Raw genomic sequence first — 19,939 nt, forward strand, 5'->3', positions numbered from 1 at the left:
AGCGCGTTCGTCTTTGAAAGCTTCCGCAAGCTAAGGTGCGCCGCGCTGGGGCTGGCCACTGGCGTTCCGCTTGGAGGAGACGCCGTCGGTGCGGAGCGGGTTCTGTTCTGAGCCGGCCGTCGGGGGCCGCCGGCAGTGGGGCAGCGGGTGAGTGGGCCCGAACGGCGCAGGGGTGTGCTGCTGCCTCCGGCGGCAGGGAGCTGCTCGCGGGCCGGAGTCGGGCTGAGGGAGAAGAGTGGGCTTCGGCTGTGTCCGCGCTCCGTGATAAAGGTGCGGGCCAAGTGGCCCCCGGGGCTAGCGCCCCAAATGTTTGCCGTGGTGCCTGGGCCCTGACGGATGACGAGCCGAGGAGGAGGAGGAGGAGGAGGCGGCGGCGGCTGGTGGGGGAGGTGCTGCGGGGCTGCGGCGCTCTTGCTGAGCTCCCACTCTCCCGGAGCCCCGCAGTCGGGAGGGCGGCCGCTGGCAGGCTGGCAGCAGGGACTTCGCCCCGTCGTCCTCCAGCGACAGGCTTTTCTCAGTCTGGTCATTGCCGTTGTCTCGGCAGACTCCCCGGAAAGGTATTCTGAACAGCGGTACGGTCAGCACCACGCCACCTTTGTCTCCCAGCTGAGATGTACATTTTAAGCGTCTTTCGAACATTGCTCCCCCAACCCCATATGGCAAGTGGGAATAGTAACCCCGAGTGGTGGTGTTTTCTGAGTGATACCGTAAAAAAATAATATATGATACATGGTGGGTGTTTAGAAAAAAATATTTGCACGTGTAGATCGGAGACTTGCTTCGTTTCGGTGTAACCAACTGTCATCGCCGTAAGCCTTGATGCCTTGAATCCTTCCCGAGATGTTTTTTGGAGGAATAAGGGGCATTGTATTCCGGAAACATTTGTTAAATGGGATTATGAGAAATTCCTCTCTCAATGCCAACTCTGTAATAGAAAGGGTTTATATATTTATATGTCAGAGCTACTCCAAATATAATCAGGCTCTCTCCCTCCAGTCTTACTGGTCGGGTTTTTACCGGGATGATAGGTATCCTTCAACACCTATTTAAGCGATTCTTAGACCCAAGCCAACATCATTATTAAAATAACTAGGTACTATTATCAGTACTTCCTTTGATGCTCATCTTGAACGTGAAAGGGAAAAAGAAAAACCTAAAAGAGAAAGAAAAAAAAGAGTTGACTAAAGTGTTCAGAAGAAAGACTTGTTTTGACCTAATTGTATCACAAGGCTGAGCAACAAAACCATATCCCTTGACCAAGTAAATTCTCCACCACTATGTGTTCCTCCCAGTTTCAGTATTCAAAAGCAGTGATTTGAACTCTGATCACTCTTTATGAATGCAGCATTACATTAGATATAAGTCTGGCTTATAACAGACTGGCTGGGTCAGCTTTGCTTTCTTTATACGAACTTATTCTGTTGATAAATTTACCTCGTGAGTTTTTACTTTGCTCTCGTGATGTAAGAAAATGTAGTTTTGAGTTTGAGTTTTTCTGCCTGTTACTTGATTTAGTAAAACCAACATGTTGAAAGACAAGTTTTGGGAAAGGTATTTTAACTGTCTTTTTTTTCAATGAGAACCATAAAATAAATCTTGTTTGTCTTACCATAAAGACAGGTTAAGAAAAAAAAGAGACAGATGTTCTTTTTTTCTGTATTTTTCTGAAGTGAGAAGCGGGGAGTCAGAGAGACAGACTCCCGCATGCGCGTGACCGGGATCCACCCGGCATGCCCACCAGGGGGCAATGCTCTCCATTGCAACTGGAGCCATTCTAGCACCTGAGGCAGAGACCATGGCGCCATCCTCAGCACCAGGGCCAACTTTGCTCCAATGGAGCCTTGGCTGCGGGAGGGGAATATAGATAGAGAGGAAGGAGAGGGGGAAGAGTGAGAAGCAGATGGATGCTTCTCCTGTGTCCTGGCCAGGAATAGAACCTGGGACATCCACACATTGGGCTGACATGCTACCACTGGGCCAACCTACCAGGGCCAGATGTTAATTCTTTACTCCCTTTGTCAGCATCTGCAAGTGGCATATTTTGGTGGGTATGTTATATTTCAGAATGACTAGGAAAAAATCCTATTAACATTTATTTTATCATGTCACAATTAGGAGTGTTTAGATTTTCAGTATGTCAGTATTGATTCATTTCATTGCTTTCCTACAGAGCAAACATGAATGTTGGAGTTGCCCACAGTGAGGTGAATCCAAATACCCGGGTAATGAATAGCCGGGGTATGTGGCTGACATATGCACTGGGAGTTGGCTTGCTTCATATTGTCTTACTCAGTATTCCCTTCTTCAGTGTTCCTGTTGCTTGGACCTTAACAAACGTTATACATAATCTGGTAAGTATTTCACCTCATTCTAAGCACTTGAAAGTTTAAGGTTTAATCGTCAGGGACTAGGGGAGGAAAGGATAGGGAGTTATTGTTTAATGGGTACAGTCTCAGTTTTGTAAGATGCAAAGAGTTCTGGAGATGGATGGTGGTGATGATTGCATAACAATGTGAAGTTACTTTATTAGCACTCAACTGTACACTTAAAAATGGTTACTCTAGTACATTTTATGTTGTGTAATTGAACACAAATTTTTTTAAAGCTTAAAAGTTTTCTTACAAAGAAGTCGACTTAGTTTTTTTTAAGTTTGATGAGATAAAATTCACATAATATAACATTCACCCATTTAAAGGGTACAGCTCAGGGGTTTTTAGTATATATGATAATTTTTAAGAATTTAATCTGGAATGGGATTATATTTTTCTGTCACACTATATGTAAACATTGGACTCGTTTTCTTTTTTTTTTTTTTTTGTATTTTTCTGAAGCTGGAAACGGGGAGAGACAGTCAGACTCCCCGCATGCGCCCTACCGGGATCCACCTGGCACGCCCACCAGGGGCGAAGCTCTGCCCACCAGGGGGCGATGCTCTGCCCCTCCGGGGCGTCACTCTGTCGTGACCAGAGCCACTCTAGCGCCTGGGGCAGAGGCCAAGGAGCCATCCCCAGCGCCCGGGCCATCCTTGCTCCATTGGAGCCTTGGCTGCAGGAGGGGAAGAGAGACAGAGAGGAAGGAGGGGTTGGGGGTGGAGAAGCAAATGGGCGCTTCCTCTATGTGCCCTGGCCGGGAATCGATCCCTGGTCCCCCGCACGCCAGGCCGACGCTCTACCGCTGAGCCAACCGGCCAGGGCCAACATTGGACTCGTTTTCTAAGCAAGACTCCCCCCCCCCCCCCCCATTTGTTTTATAGTATCTAGAAAATAGTCATTTTAGCAAAAAAATTTTAAGACATTACAATTCAGGGTACTACATTATACTGATTAACCAGAATACTTCAAAATAAATAATTATTTTTTTATTAACCAGAGTCTAGTGAACATCTTTGGTTCAATCCTCATTAAGTCTTTCTGAATTGTATACTTTTTTACTTCTATATAGAAATTTTGAGCTTAATCATATTTTATGAGATTCAGGATCGTGGTGCTTTATAGCATCTTCAGATTGACTATCACTCTTCTATATTATATGATTGCTCTGCAAGGTATCAGAGGTTTTATCAACCCTACTGACCATATTATGCAGCCTTGGCACTCTTCTGTATTAATATGATAGCTCTGCAAAGAATCAGATCTGATCAACTCTACTGACATCTTATGCAGCCTTGAAAATTGCTATTAAAAAACTTGATAGTGACTTTTCTTGTCTCTAACAACTTATTAAAGTAGAATGAAAGAAGAGAAACAGTTTACTGAGAGTTTTGATTAAATACAGATTAACTATATATTTATTTAAAGTATCCAAAAAGTTAAGAAATTAGAATTAAGACAAAAATGTGGAAGAAATAGGGTTTTTTAAAATTACTACTACTTATTTCATTTCTTATGGAGAGTATTTAAAGTTTACCAGACGAGGACAAGGATGATGTAGAAATAAGCAAAATGTTCATTTAGTCCATTTTCAGTGATAGACTTTGGTAGGGTTAAGCACTGTTTTTAAATAGTAACTTCTCTGAAATAATATTTATTATTAAAATAATATTATTAATAAAATTATTAATCAGATCCCTTGTATTGAAATTCTCTCCCTTTGGATTTCAAGCTATTGCTTTTTTCTATATGTATTTCTGGTCTTTTGTTTCCTCTTGCACTTCCTGCCTTCTCTTTTCCCAAGGTTCTTAATTTTTTCTTATTCTATATGTTACTTTGTTTTCCCATATTTTCAGTTTCTATCTGTAGAAGAATGATACCTATATTAAATTGCTAGATCACCTTGCACCTTAAACCAAACAACTATAAACTGAACCCATTCCTTACCACACACGGTCTATTCCTATCATTTTGTTCCTAATCTAATCTAAAGGTACCACTATCTGTCTAGTAAGCCAACCCAGATAGCTGAATGTCAAAGCAAAAGAATTAATATAATGTTATAATTTAAACTGAGACTGTATTGAGAATAAAAGTAAGCTCTAGTAATAACTACTCCCAACAGAATAGGTGTAAATTAGGGCTGTCTATGCAAACTAGCAGATATGGTCACCCTACTCTTAGAGTAACTCCTTTTCCTATATATTTTTACTCATTTAGTCACATTCCTGTTTGTTCTGCTTTACTGTCTCTCAAATTGATCCCCACTGGCATTGCTATAATTCATACACTTATTTTTCTGTCAGTTATTCCAATAGATCAGTGATTTTTCAACCAGTGGCCATAAGAATTTTTAAAACATGCGATACCTGTTTAGTCAGGGGCACTGACCTCTTTTCCCTTAGATTGTCCAATAAAAAAATGACAGCAGCCAACTCAATAGCCTTCCAGTGTGAATGAATCAAAATTAAATTAAACCTTTTTTGGGGTTGAGTCAGTAAAACTATATTTTCTGGCGTGCCGCAGATTTTTTAGTAATTAGTTGATGTATGCCATGAGATGAAGAGAGTTGAAAATCGCTGCAATGGATAAATGGTCTTCTTGATCCTCCCGTTCCTCCATTCCAACTTGGTTGAGTGATAATTTTAAAATGGCATGTCTGCTCAAGTCACACTGTTTAAATTCTTCAACGATTCCCTATTAAATTTATAGTAAAATGCTAAGTTACCTGTGTGAGATACAAGACGAGTTAATAACTGTAGAGCTAAGAAAGAGACTCAGTTTTATCTCAGCCCATCTCCAAACACAAGGTATGTTCTAACACCAATGAAAATTTTCTTGCTCTTAACATTTTTGCTTTGGCTTAGGGTCTTTTATTTTGAGACCACTCCCATCTTCCTGCTCTTCCTGTCTGATTCCTACTTGTTCAGGAAAACTACACTCAAGTATCACCATCTCCAGGAAGCAACAGAACTCCTACGCTACATTCTTTTATCATGTATTTATGGTAGTTTTATAATTAGCAGTTTATCTCTTTTTTTATTTTTAATTTTTAGATCTCCAAATACCTACTTCAGTGTTTGCTTAATTAATCTGTATTGTCCTGTAATTTTTCCTTCTCCAATGAAATAATGTATTAATACTTTAGAAGTCTTCTCACCCCTCATGTTTTCAATTTGGTTGACCGAGGTTGAGGAACAGTATATGGCAATGGCCAAAGAATAGGAAGTTGAGAACATATAGGGAAGCCAACGACTGACTTAGTTTACCACACTAAAAACCTAACTAACCAGACGCAGCTGTAGCAATTATATGACTCCAAATTTGTTTCTTTTGAAGATAACCTACATTAAACCAATTAAAAATGTGAAATACATGCTGAATGCTTTTAAAATGGAAAAGTAGACCTAGTTGTTATCCCTGTTTAGAAAATGTAGCTTTTGCCTCTTTGAAACTATGCATTAGAAACCTGTATTTCTGAAGGGCCACAGTTCACCTTAGAGGTATTAATACTTTGCCACAGTTTTGCCTTGATTTTAAAATGAATGTGAAGTCTTTTCATTTTGAGTCAGCAAATATTGGTGAAGGGCTAACTATGAGCTGCATACTTTTTTTCCTAATTATTTTAATGTGGGTATAAATCATCACTAAAATTTCATAGACAAATTATTAAAAATAAGAATAGTGGAGTAGAAGCTATATGGGCAGATAAGATTTTACTTTTTAATTGAAAAGGCTATATAAAATATTACCTACATTCTAAATACTAGTGAGTCCATTTGATTTGAAGGAAATAACAAGGAGATTGTTCTTCTCTGATAATTCTAACACATGACCTGGTCTAGCGTAAAGACTCTTAACTTTTTTAGGTCATATACTCCTAGGAATTTGAAAAAATACAATTTGTTTTATAGTTTTCTTTAAAGCCTATGTGAAAATGTTTTCTTGTGTTTATAAAATAAACATTCTCTGGCTTAATGTCATCTTGTCTTAATATCTAATACTTGCTGTATATCAGCCCTTGTTCCTGAGGTACTCAGGCTAATGAGAAAACAAACATTATGTAAACAACTCCAACACAATGTATGTATTATGCTATAATAAAAATCAAAATTCATCACATAGGAGGTTATTATGAGGAGGGCTTCACTCAAGACTTGTCATTTGAGCTGACCCTTCAAGAATGAGATCATTGACAAGGTAGCATCTAGGCTTTTGCTTTAGCAACAAGGAAACTTTTCTTCATGTATTTGCTGCATGCATGTCTTGTGTCCTGTACATTTAAACCACTTACTAAGTGTATGTTGAATTAAATCCAAATGAACACGAGTCCATTTCTGTATAGCTTAGCTGTTACTGCAGCTAAACAACTAATGGAATAAAGAATTGCCTAATTGAATAAAGAAGCAGAGTAAGCTTTGAAAATAAGGGCTTTCTTAGCCTATACTAATAATGTAAAATTTCAAAACACAAATTTTTTTCCCCCACGTATTTGTTAAAAGTATAAGTAGAAAATATGACATCGCATTATGACTTCTAGGGGAAAAAACTGTTTCATGGTAATATTTAGGCTTTATTGCTACTAGTTCCTGAGACAGTGATCCTATAAGGAAGAAGCACTACCTGTTGTCTAAATGGGTATCATAACCGCAAGGAAACCAAATCTAAAATATATTGCTTTTTTTCCTAACTAACCACAAGATTAGATGTTTAAACATATCACTGAACAGATTGGCTTTTGGTAATTTTTTTTTAATTTTTAAAAACTAACTTCAGAAGAAACACTGTTGAGGCACAGTTGTGATTTTAAAAGCAAACTGAGTTGAACATTATGCCTTATAGTCAATAAACCATCTGTGTTGCTTTGTAAGAGAACTGTTGAGACAAAGACAGCCACAGTCCTAATGTTAAATGTTTTCAAAACCATTTTTCCTCATACAGAGATTTTGTTTATTTTAGTATTATTTATCAATTTGTATTTTTTAAAATCATTTTATAAATATCAGATTTACTAATAAGATACTCTAAACCTTCCTACACTTCAGGGAAAAGGTAACCCTATTTCCTAATAGGAAAGGTGTTAGAAAACTAAATGTGTAATGATGTAAACTTTCTCTGTTTATTTTCAATATAATAAAGGATGAAAGCAGGTTACTTTCGGTTGATCTTTTATTGGTTTTCACCAAATAGTATTTATATGCCCCTAGAAGCTTGACTTGACTATGAAGAAACTGGCCACAGCTTTTCACAGTAGTATGAAAGCTTAAAACTTGAGCTGTAAGTTAAATCGTACACTGTCACAAAATGCTTACGGACAAATTCCAATTTTGTATTTGATACTGATTATATGCTCCCTGGTTTGTTTTCTAGGGGATGTATGTATTTTTACATGCTGTAAAAGGAACACCTTTTGAAACTCCTGACCAGGGTAAAGCAAGGCTCCTAACTCATTGGGAACAATTGGATTATGGAGTACAGTTTACATCTTCACGGAAGTTTTTCACAATTTCTCCAATAATTCTGTAAGTGGTGCAAATTTTTATGTATGAAGAGGATTGGATGAAAGGAACCTATTGTTTTGTTAGATTTCATCTGAATTAGAAATAATATTTCATTAAAAACTTCTGTCAATAAATAACTACCTCAGAGAGAGTATGGAATACAGGCAAAATCTTTAACAAGCTGGTAATAAACCAGTTTTTACTCCAGTCACTGACATATGGAGACAACATTACATGCTCATCAGTATGCCTAGACATTTTAGGATATACAGGTCAGATATATTCTAGTTCATGTCCATAAGTTGTTTACAAGAAAACAAAACACATAATCTTATTTTATATTCCACTATCAGATTAATCTCTAAACAAGGATTTGGATGATTGATTATAGACAAATTTCATTGACCACCTGCCCCATCTCCTTACAAGAGATAGTATTTAGAGCAACAATTTTTAACCTTTTTCACCCATGGCACATATAAACTAATTTCTAAAATCCTGCAGCACATCAAAACATATATTTTTGCTAATCTGACCCTTCCCCCCAAAAAAGTGTATTTTTGACTCATTCACACCAGACAGCTATTGTGTTAGCTCTTGTCATTTCTTGACAATCCAAGGGAAAAGAGGTCTGTGTCCCTGACTAAATAGTTAGCTATTGCATGTTTTAAAAATTCTTGTGGCACACTGGTTGAAAAATGCTGGTTTAGAGAAAAGATAGGTTAGGCTTTTATTATTTATAGGGCAGACCTGAGTTGAATGCTGTATCATGCAGCCAGTTCGGTTTGCTCATCAATAAAATTCTAACCCATCACACCTAACTCAATCTGATGCTATAAGAAATAAATGATATGCCTGACCAGGTGGTGGCACAGTGGATAGAGCATCGGACTGGGATGCGGAGGACCCAGGTTTGAGACCCCAAGGTCGCCAGCTTGAGCGTGGGTTCCTCTGGTTTGAGCAAAGCTCACCAGTGTGGACCCAAGATTGCTGGCTTGAGCAAGGGGTTACTTGGTCTGCTGTAGCCCACAGTCAAAGCACATATGAGAAAGCAATCAATGAACTAAGGTGTCGCTACGAAAAACTAATGATTGATGTTTCTCATCTCTCCCTGTTCCTGTCTGTCCCTATCTATCCCTCTCTCTGACTCTTTTTATAAATAAATAAATAAATGATATAACATTTGCCTGTAAAGCATTTAAATATGTATCTGGAATCTAATTTCCTGTTACCTGTTATTCAGGGCTATCCAGAAAATGGTTCCTACCTTATTTTTTTTAAATCTGATGGTCATATTTATCCCCACCCAACTCCCACCTTGTCAGACTCTTTGAAGCAGCATTTCTTGAATACTTCATGTATAGTTCTGTTTCTATGCCTTTATTCAAATAATTTATCCTACTTGAAATTCCTCCTTAATTTCTATCTTCCTCTTCTTTCAAGATTGAAATTCTGCTTCCATAGTGAGGTCTTTTCCAGAGCACCCAACCTTCAGTAATAATGATCTGCTTTGAACTCCCATAGTAGTTGTTATATATCTTTTATGCTGCTTTATATTATTCCTTTGTTATTATAAATGTTTTATATCTGCAAAGAATTTGTAAGTGTATAAATTGCTTTGAATTCCACACAGTACAGTTGCTTACACATAATACATGTTCACATACCTCTTACTCAAACACTCTATACCACATTTCTAAATATATCCACAGTAGAATCAGTGCAGTGTGGAGTAGCTGGAAAAACTACTTGGGAGTGTTAGAATTCCTTAAACAGGGACATACAGGAGATTAGGTTTTGGATAGATGTTCTAGTAAGGGAAGGCATTTTCAAATGAAAAGAATAAACTGGTCATAAAGTGGTAGGTTTCTTCTTTTTATATTTATAGCACTTTGAGAAAATTAAAAAATTTTTTAATTGTTTTAAACCAGTGGTCCCCAACCTTTTTTGGGCCTCGGACCAGTTTAATGTCAGAAAATATTTTCACGGACCAGCCTTTAGGGTGAGACAGATAAATGTATCACGTGACCGAGACAAGCGTCAAGAGTGAGTCTTAGATGGATGTAACAGAGGGAATCTGGTCATTTTTAAAAAATAAAACATTGTTCAGACTTAAATATAAATAAAACGGAAATAGTGTAAGTTATTTATTCTTTCTCTGCAGACCGGTACCAAATGGCCCACTGACCGGTACCGGTCCACGGCCCCAGGGGTTGGGGACCACTGTTTTAAACAAAACAGCTGTCAAAAGAAAAATGATATGTATGGTCTAACAAAGATATATGCAATAACAAAAATAAGGGTTATCCAAACAGCCTTAAATTTGGATTTTAGCTATACTGCTTTCTAGCTATGTGACTTGGCTATTTTCTTGATAGCTTCAGTTTCCTCATCTCTAAAATGGTGAGGATTGCATTATAATGAATGTAAAAAGCCTGATTGATATGATGAATTTTCAGTAAGAGCTGTCACAATGTTAACCCTAACCCGGAGGGACCTGAAACATTGAAGACACGAACAAAGTCTGTCGATTACACATCAAAGCTTTATTGTCTAGCTTGGCCAAGCGGTGGCAACTCCGACAGAGGTCTGAGGGAGAGCCCGCTGGCCCTTTGTTCTACTTAGTTCTTATAGTTTTGTAAGTGGGAAGTACAGAAGCAAAACTTGTAATTAGGAGCCCCTTACCACTATTGGTTATAGTCATATGTCCTTTAACATGATAGGACCATGTTCAATTTGCAAGCCATACATTATTTTGGAGAAAACAAAATTTACAAGTCAACACAATGGTAGAAAGATGTCTTTTACATATTAAAAGGCATTCCTATATTATCTAGTGTTTATTTGCCATTTCTCTGTCCAGAGTCACGCGTGTTAACCACACACATTTACATAGGAGAGGTAGTTTCAGTGGAGACAAATGCCCGCAAATGGTTCATTGCTATAAGAAAAGGTTTATTTTGGCTTTTCTCTCCCTGTACCTGGCTAGCCATTCACCCCTTTCCCCACAGGTGTGGAGGAATGTCTGGGGATCCATGTTTTCCTCCCCTTTGCATTTACAATACAATGCCAAGGGCCATTCTGGTCATGCCAATCACCAGTACAGAGACTGTTTCTCACAATTTTTCTGCACACCTTAACCCAAATTAATAAAATGTTCTTCAAGCCTCCCAAAATATTAGTACTAATTCTGTAGCTTTTGGTACTTTACAACACCTGTGGGTGAGGTGACGCAGTGGCTCCTCAACAAAAAAGGTCAACTGAGATGTACCCTGTATACAACATCCATATTTCAATTTTTTTTTTTTTTGTATTTTTCTGAAGCTGGAAACGGGGAGAGACAGTCAGACAGACTCCTGCAGGCGCCCGACCGGGATCCACCCGGCACGCCCACCAGGGGTGAAGCTCTGCCCACCAGGGGGCGATGCTCTGCCCCTCCGGGGCGTCACTCTGCGGCGACCAGAGCCACTCTAGCGCCTGGGGCAGAGGCCAAGGAGCCATCCCCAGCGCCCGGGCCATCTTTGCTCCAATGGAGCCTTGGCTGCAGGAGGGGAAGAGAGAGACAGAGAGGAAGGGGGTGGGGGGTGGAGAAGCAAATGGGCGCCTCTCCTATGTGCCCTGGCCGGGAATCGAACCCGGGTCCCCCGCACGCCAGGCCGACGCTCTACCGCTGAGCCAACCGGCCAGGGCCCAATTTTTTTTTTAATTGAACTTATTAGAGTGACATTGGTTAATAAAGTAATAGAAGTTTCAGGTGTACAATTCTATAATACATCATTTGTATATATATTGTAGTATTGTCTGTTCACCACCAAAAGTTAAGTCTCTTTCTATCACTGTTATACCCCCTATACCCTCTACTACCTCACCCTGTCTCCCTTCTCTGGTAATCACTATGCTGTTGTGTGTGTGTCTGTGAGTTTTTGTGGTTGTTTTTTCTTAATCCCTTCACTTTTTCATCCAGCCCCACAATCTCCATCCCCTGTGAGAGGTATCAGTCTGTTCTGAGTCTGTTTTTGTTTGGTGTGTTACTTTATTTTGTTCATTAGAGTCTTCATATGAAATATAGTATGTGTCTTTCTCTGACTGGCTTATTTCACTTAGCATAGTGCTTTCCAGGTCCAACATGCTATCACAAAATGTAAGATTTCCCTTTTTATGGCTGCATAGTATTCCATTGTGTAAATGTACCACAGCTTTTTTATCCACTCACCTTACTAATGGACATTTGGGCTGCTTCCAAATCTTGGCTATTATTACTAATGGTGCAGTGAACATAAAGGTGTACATATTCTTTCAAATTAATGTTTTGAGTTTCTTCAGATATATTCCTAAAAGTGGAATCACTGGGTCATAAAGCAGCTTCATTTTTAGTTTTTTTGAGATAACTCCATACTGCTTTCCAGAGTGGCTGCACCAATCTGCATTCCTACCAACAGAACATGAGGGTTTCCTTTTCTCCACATCCTCGCCAGCACTTGTTTGTTGATTTATTGATGATAGCCATTTTGACAGGTGTGAAGTGATATTTCATTGTGGTTTTAATTAAGCATTTCTCTGATGATTAGTGACATTGAGCATCTTTTCATATGTCTCTTGTTCACCTATATAGTCCTCTTTGGAGAGGTTTCTGTTCAGGTCCTCTGCTCATTTTTTATTTGAATTGGATTTTTTTTTATGTTGAGTTGTATGAGCTTTTATAAGTTTTAGATATTAACCTTTATAAGATATATCACTGGAGAATATAGTTTCCTTTGTTGTGTGAAAACATTTTAGTTTGATATATATAATCCTAATTGTTTATTATTTTCTTTTGTTTTTCTTACCTATGGTGATACAGCAGTAAACTATTGCTACAAGAAATTTCTGAGTTTTACTGCCTGTGTTTTCGTCTAGGATTTTTATGGTTGCAAATTTTAACATTTAAGTCTTTAATCCATATTTCTAAAAATACTTTTTGACCCAGAGATATGATTTCAAGTATTTTGTCATTAAATTCCTTATAAAACTGAAGAAACAGTGTTAAAACCGTTTATATAAGTATTTATACTTTTCAAAATGCTTTCACATTTTCATGTTTGATCATTATTTGTCAGATAGGTGGGATTGTACAATGTCATTCCAGATTTTTAGATAAAGGAATAGTCTCAGGTACTTTACCTTGCTCCAGATCTTGCAGCTAGTTGGAGTCAAAAGCCAGGGTAAACCTCTAAACTTCTAGTTTCTAATACAGGTCTCTTTCCAGTATATCTTGTGGCAAATAAACACTGTCACACTGATTTACATCTGGTGTTGCATCTTCTTGGAGGATTGTCTAGTTTTCTTTTAAGAGTCACATAATTTCCATAAAATATACACACACATTTTTCATTTAAAAAAAAGATGCTATGGTATGCTAAGGAGAAGCCATTCTGAGTAGATTTATTATTTCCAACATTAGATTATAGCTTGAACCAGTGGTTCTCAAACTTTTTGGAGTTGGGGAGCATTTAAAAATCTTACAAATAATTGTAGGCGCACTATATACAAATTTCTGAGAAATATGTTATAATAATTAAGTCATATATTAAAGAAAAATAATATGAAGTCCAATTGTGCTTTTATGGTAATTAAATGAAATAAATATGACAAAATTAAATTTATTCTGACGTTAAAAAACATTTTTATGTTACATTTTTTGTTATGCTTTTTTAGAATTCGTAAAAAAGGGGTTAAAAAATTAAAAAGCGCCAAAAAGTTATCTTTATATATATATATAGATACATTCTTAGTAAGATTTAGTAAATTCGGCAGGTCCTGGCACGAATGTGTTAAGTTTTTTCATCCTTGTGTTCATGAGAAACATGAGCCTGATGTGTCCTAGAGATTTCTTCAATGTTTGGGCATATATTTATATTTGAAAGGCAAACTCTCATTTCCTGGTCAATACATTGGAAGAATTTCTCTCTTTTTACTCTTGTGTTGAGTGCAGAAAATCCCCACCATACATATCATCTTAACTTTACATCAAACAAAGGATAGAAGAAACTTGCCTCCAGTCTTTCCGGAGAACATGGCAGTAGTGTAAATAATCCAGCACCACAGTTTAACAGCTTTTTGCAACCTAATTAGGCAAGTGAGGTGAGGGGTTGGGCAGACTGTCAACTTATAGCCAATTCCCCACACCTCTGTCCCCCAAAAATCTAAACTCCAAAAATCCTGTTGGTTTTTTGGTCCTCAAAGGGACATATTTCTCTGGAATACCATAGGGCACACCTGGAAATCTTTTAGGGCGCACACTTTGAGAACCCCTGGCTTAAACCCATAGTGATGATGAGAAATCAAATAAACTTACTAAATGCAAGTACTATTTTATTTTTTCATTGAACAGAGTAAAAAGAGAATTGTTCAATTATATGAAAGCAAGAAGAAAAGGGTTAATGTGAAGATTAGAGTATGAATTACTCTCGAGAAAGAATTTTCTGACTAATGTATATACTTTGTAAAGTAGGTGGAAGATTATAGAATTTCTCAATTTAGATTGTTCTGAAAATGATGTATATAGCTCTCTGATATTTTTAATCATACTTGAAAATAGCTTTTCTTTTTAATCATATCTAAACACTTATCTACCTTTATAAGAAACGAATGACAGTACTTAGCAGAAATACTTTCCTGTGTACTCTTAAAAAAATGAATTAGACAGTCATATGCAAACTAACTTCTTAGTTGTGACATTTTACTCTTTAAATTCTGTTTATGTTAGGTTATTCTTATTAGGACTCAGATGATGTGTCTGTATTCCAATAAACCCCTTCGGTTAAACAATATCGACATTCTGAATTGATGATTTATGTTGGTTAGGCTTGTTTCAACAAATTCTCAGGTGTTGGATGTCTTTGAATATGTATGTATGTTCAGTTATAGCAAAACAACTGGAATTTTACAAGTGTCTTTCAAGTTTCCAGTTGAACTGGTTATAGATCTATTCATCTACAGTATAAAGATGAGACCATCAAAAGGGCAAGCAAGTATTTGTTTTCTTTCAAAGGTACTAAGTATACTAATGCATTAACCCCATCTTCTACAACTTTACAGCAGTGGTTCTTAACCTTTTGGGGGGTCACAAAACTCTTAGAGGAGAAATTTCAGGGAGCATGTGAGCCCTAGTTTGAAAGCCAGCTATAAAAGGATGCTAAGTAGCAAATGTATTCTATTAAAGGAATAATGTAATTGCAGAAATGCAAAATGTGCATGTATACCTCCACTAAAAAATAAATTCTAAATAAAATTAATTTAGGTCCTCAAACTAAAGTGTTTCCTCTTATAGTGCTCAAAAATGGTTCTGCCTTTAGGTATTTATGTTTTTGTGGCTTTTTCTCTACCTTTAAATTTTTAAAAAATTTTAAGCAATTTTATTTTTTGATGTTAAATATATTCTTAACTTTTAATTCTACAGATATTTCCTGGCAAGTTTCTATACGAAGTATGATCCAACTCACTTCATCCTAAACACAGCTTCTCTCCTGAGTGTGCTAATTCCCAAAATGCCACAGCTACACGGTGTTCGGATCTTTGGAATTAACAAGTATTGAAATGTTTTGAAGCTGAAGTCAAATTTTTACAGCTACTGAATTGCCTGTAAGGAAGGAGTGGTTAGTAAACTGCACTGTTTCTATGGTAGTGTGAAATGAGAGGTCTTGACATTGGAGCGCTTATTGCTGGTTCTTCATATGCTGTTTTGAAGTGCAGATTTTTACTAGAGGATACCTGTGTTTAATGCATCTGGTATATTTCTGAAGAGAGGCTTTATAGGCAGGCTGGGCAGGCCCAGCTTTTAAGTTACATGGCTCTAAAGTAAGGGTGTAGTAGATAAATCCAAGGAAATAAGAGATTTATAAGAAACTGAGACCAACTTAGCTTATAATGAATGGGCATTATGTTAGGAGAAGAAACTTTCCAATCATTCAGTCATGGTTAGTTTAAGCTGACTTACATTAAATACCAACCAAAATCATCTACAAGTATATTGTAGAATACATATTTCTCTTGTGTTATGTAAGAGGATTTATACCCTCTTGTTTTATATAAGCCAGTTCCTACCTTATGAGTGTACTTTTTTCATTTTGCTGGCTCAACATTGTGTGTTGATAGATGAGATCATTTTTACACTTAATAAGTTACTGAGTTCATGAAGGTCCACTTTCATGACTGATTGGTAATAGAAGATAGCTAGGCATTGTACAGACAGGCTCTGAATCAGCCTTCTAATTTTGAAACAAAATGGGTTTTGCTGCCTTTGCAGACACAAAGCTGTTAAACCAATTAAGAAATAATTTATTTCACACAGTTAAAGTATATGGTAATTTCAAAGTCTCTGCTTATTTGATTGAACAATCTAATTAATAAAGTCTGCCATTCTTAGAAAAGGAAATATAAAATGGACAACTATATAGCCAACCTGTTGTCTGGCAGCAATTATTTCTCTAGCAATAGTACCATGGTAAATAATGGAGTCTTTTTAGCAGGTCTGCAGTAAAGGTAACATCTCTTCTTAGTCCTGCTCTCAATCTCCATACTTTTCCCATTACTATTTGACTTTCAATACATGAGTCTTCGTGTAGATAACCCAATATGGTAACTATTTCCAAAGCAGCAACCATACTGAACTCTTGTGACTTAGAGAAGCTTCCTATAGTTGCTGGCATTAGTTGCAAGAAATAACTATATACAACTTTGAGAAGTAAATATGTCCAAAAAACAAAGTTCTGATATGGGATGAAACTGAAAAACCTAGTAACATTTGTGAACAAAATTGAGTGAAAAGAGTTGTGGGCCAACTTAAAATCAATTTGTTTCAATAAACTGACTTTTGGGGGTAATGATCAATGTTTTGTATTTCAAAAGTACTGACTTTAGAAATCAATTCTATGATGATGTCTTTGTATGTTTGTCTTTTCCCATGTATTTTTAAATAACCAGTAATCTCTTTCAATAAAATTTTTCTTTGGTGTAGTATTATTGCAAGATCTCTTCAAATTCTCTCATCAGTTTTACACTTTTATTTTTCAAGGGTGTTTTTCTAAGCAACTGAATTTGTAAAATATTAAGGAAGGAAATTCTGACACATGCTACCACATTGGATGAACCTTTTTGTTAATGCTAAATGTAATAAGCCAGTCACAGAAGAACAAATATTTTATGGTCCCACTTATATGAGGTACCTAGAGTGGTCAAAGTCATAAGACAGAAAGATTGGCAGTTTTCAGGGTCTGGGGGCCGGGGGGGTTGGGGAATTAGTGTTTAATGGATACAGAGTTAGTTAAGGATGAAAAAGTTCTGGAGATAGATAGTAGTGATGGTTACACAACAATACTAATGTACTTAATGCCATTAAGTTGTACTCCTAAAAATGGTTAAAATCATCTTAGGGTAAATTTGTAAGATTAGCTTAATGGCTCTGCAAACAAAAAGCAAAATACTTTCCAAAGATGAGAACTGACTGACATACTACCATCAATGAAAGAACATTTCTTATCAAAAGAGATCAAAGAAACTTATAGAGGAGAGAGGCAAATGACTGTTTTTAGCACAAGCCAATCTATAAAGAAGGTAAGGGAAGTATGTAACTCAAGCGGGAAGGGGTGCATCAGACTCAAAACAGTCATAAATAGCACCAAACTCATTTCTATTGTTTCCATTTCATATTTATCAACCATCTGATTATAATTTGGACTTGGCTTTCATTGTATTTGGTCAACACAGAGAAGGTGAAGACCAGCAAGCTCAACTATTCTAGCTCCTTCATGATTGCATTTCTCATGAATGGTTTTTTACATAGCTTATTAGCAAACTGAATGTGCGACTAAGTACCCCATAGTGCAGTCACTTCTGATAAAACTAATTTCAAGCCTAGGTAAGAATCAGATGTTGAAACCCAGCAATCACACCAAGGCTATGGACACATCTGTGGTAAACTACATCAACTTCCCCAAGAAACATTTTCAATGCACACTTCCCATAATGTATTAGAATTGCCTATTATTTGACTCAGTTCCTTGAAGATAGGGAATGGATAATTTATCTCTAACAACTAGTAAAGTTCCTAGTCCAAAGGGAAGAACCCAATGGATACCTAATAAAATTCAATTTAGTAAGACATAATTAGGGAATGAGTATTGTACAGATTCTTCTGTATATAATTTTCCTCTAAAGTTTACAAATGGAAAGTTAGAGAACAGCAGAGACAAAATGGGCATACTGAGATTTATTTGAAAGTCTCAATTCAAGCTGAAATTACTTAGGCCATATTTGGTTGATAATGCCCATGAGTGGCACTCAAACCATATGATGTTACCTGATGAAAGCCTAGATAGGCCCCAGAGAGTACCCATGCCTTTTCCTAATAAATTCTCTAACACAATAAAGAACATGGGATATATATATACTTTCACTTGCCAAATTTGTGGGACTGATATAAGTGGCATTTCTTTCTACTAGCATGCCCGCAATTGAAAGGAAGAATAAAATTCCTTCCTATTGTGTCCTGGAGTTCTGCTGTTTCACATAATGCAACATTCAGACACAAAACCAGCCAAGAGCACCTAGATGAGGAATCTATCAATGACACTAGGACATACAGCAAGGATCTCTGACAGCACAGGAGAGCATTGAGAGACACCTGCTGAACGTAATTCAAATAGCAAGAGAAACAATGCCAGATGTGAAAGGTTTTATGTTCAGGCTAGATTCCAAAGCGCAATCGAAAACAACATCTGACCTATCATATCCATTCAGATAGGGTGACTAATCTTTCTTAACCTTTAGGTCTTAATTTTTACTTTTTTCTTTCAAGTCAACAATGTAGCCTAGGGAAAATATGAGTTATTTTATCTTCTAGCAGTTAAGAAAACAGACTGCAGAGCTAGAAGGCCTGACTTCGAAGCCTCACTCTGCACTTACCAGCTTTATGACCTGCAAACTACCCAAATTCTATGAACCAGTTGCTTCATGTGTAAAATGAAGACAGTAACTACCTCATGGTATTGTTGCGAAGATTAAGAAAATTAATCTGCAACACTGCCTGGCACATAGTATGTGCCATTTTATTGTTCATTATGATTATTATTGCCACACATAAATGAAAATTTTGGAAAACGTAAGTTCTACCTAAAAAAGTTTCCATAACATTCTGGTAATTATGAGTTTACATATCTGTATCTACCACTAGACTATCACTGTAACTTCCCGACTGTGATTTGTCTTTCTTACCAGGAACTTCTCACTGTGCAAAATACAGACAGGTATGTGTGCTAGCCCTACCAACTTTTTGCATTTATAGCTTCTTGCTATGTAAAACCTTGAAGTCTAGCAGGGAAGAAATCGTCCTCTTGGGGTAAATCTATTCAAACCGTAATCAGTTCACATACCAATAAAAGCAAAAAAAGTGAAGGCGGTGCAAGAATATGAGGACATAATATGTTTAAGCTGGGTACATAGCAGGCAAAACCACATAATGTATTAAGAAAATAAGATACTAAACTTTTAAACTAAGTGAATATTTACCACAACGCCCCTTTTATTTTTAGCCCCTCCAAACGAACCAGCTCCACACCTTTTACCTCAAGAACTGGAGTAGCGGTTTAGACTGTCCGACTGGAAACGCTTCCGTTCCCTGGGAACCTTGTGCAAGCAAGCCCTTGTGGGCGCCCCTCGTTTCGACTGTCTGAAAATATTGGGTATCTTAGGCCACAGGGGTAGTTTAAGTTCCTCGAAAGTGGAATGACGAATTATCTACCCAATCCTTTTCTCACACTGGGTTCGAATTCCAGTCAATTGATTTTCCTTTTAATGTAGCACAGTGTTTAGAACTTAATGGTGTGCAGTCCGAGAAATCTGTGTTCAGTTCCCGGAGTTCAGTCGCTAGCCCTGACCTGACAGAGAAGTACGTATTGTTACCTTTAGATCTGGGAGGAAATGCATGAGCACACTCACAGCGTCCCTCAGGAGTATATACACTCGGAGGCAAGAGCAGCCGGCCCTGACAAGTGGATGCTGGCACCGTATTGATGACATCACTTCCGGGTACCA

General features: G+C 37.4%; 2 protein-coding genes across 3 annotated transcripts in view; one reads left to right on the plus strand and one right to left on the minus strand.

Moving 5' to 3' along the window:
• PMS1 (PMS1 homolog 1, mismatch repair system component) overlaps positions 1-19,916 on the minus strand; it is a 99,973-nt gene extending 80,057 nt beyond the window's left edge. The window contains exon 1 of the mRNA XM_066233364.1: positions 19,808-19,916. The gene's annotated coding sequence lies outside the window, so the exon portion shown is untranslated. The remainder of the gene's footprint in view (positions 1-19,807) is intronic.
• On the plus strand, positions 10-16,864 carry ORMDL1 (ORMDL sphingolipid biosynthesis regulator 1). Of its 2 annotated transcripts, none has more exons than XM_066233370.1 (4): positions 10-147; positions 2,171-2,351; positions 7,740-7,891; positions 15,309-16,864. In XM_066233370.1, the coding sequence occupies exons 2-4, from the start codon at positions 2,178-2,180 to the stop codon at positions 15,442-15,444; spliced, it is 462 nt and encodes a 153-aa protein (XP_066089467.1). In that variant the 5' UTR covers positions 10-147; positions 2,171-2,177; the 3' UTR covers positions 15,445-16,864. The 2 variants fall into 2 exon arrangements, with proteins under 2 accessions (XP_066089467.1, XP_066089468.1); XM_066233371.1 differs by having other exon boundaries at positions 138-270.
• Positions 19,917-19,939: the final 23 nt, after the last annotated feature.

The sequence above is a fragment of the Saccopteryx bilineata genome, chromosome 5, assembly GCF_036850765.1.
Source record: "Saccopteryx bilineata isolate mSacBil1 chromosome 5, mSacBil1_pri_phased_curated, whole genome shotgun sequence".
NCBI lineage: Eukaryota > Metazoa > Chordata > Mammalia > Chiroptera > Emballonuridae > Saccopteryx > Saccopteryx bilineata.

Excerpts from the sequence above, each read along its gene's own strand:
- ORMDL1 (XM_066233370.1), top strand. The coding sequence starts at position 2,178 with ATGAATGTTGGAGTTGCCCACAGTGAGGTGAATCCAAATACCCGGGTA. Across the intron at positions 2,352-7,739 it reads CAAACGTTATACATAATCTG|GGGATGTATGTATTTTTACA; the intron begins GTAAGTATTTCA and ends TTTGTTTTCTAG. Across the intron at positions 7,892-15,308 it reads ACAATTTCTCCAATAATTCT|ATATTTCCTGGCAAGTTTCT; the intron begins GTAAGTGGTGCA and ends TTAATTCTACAG.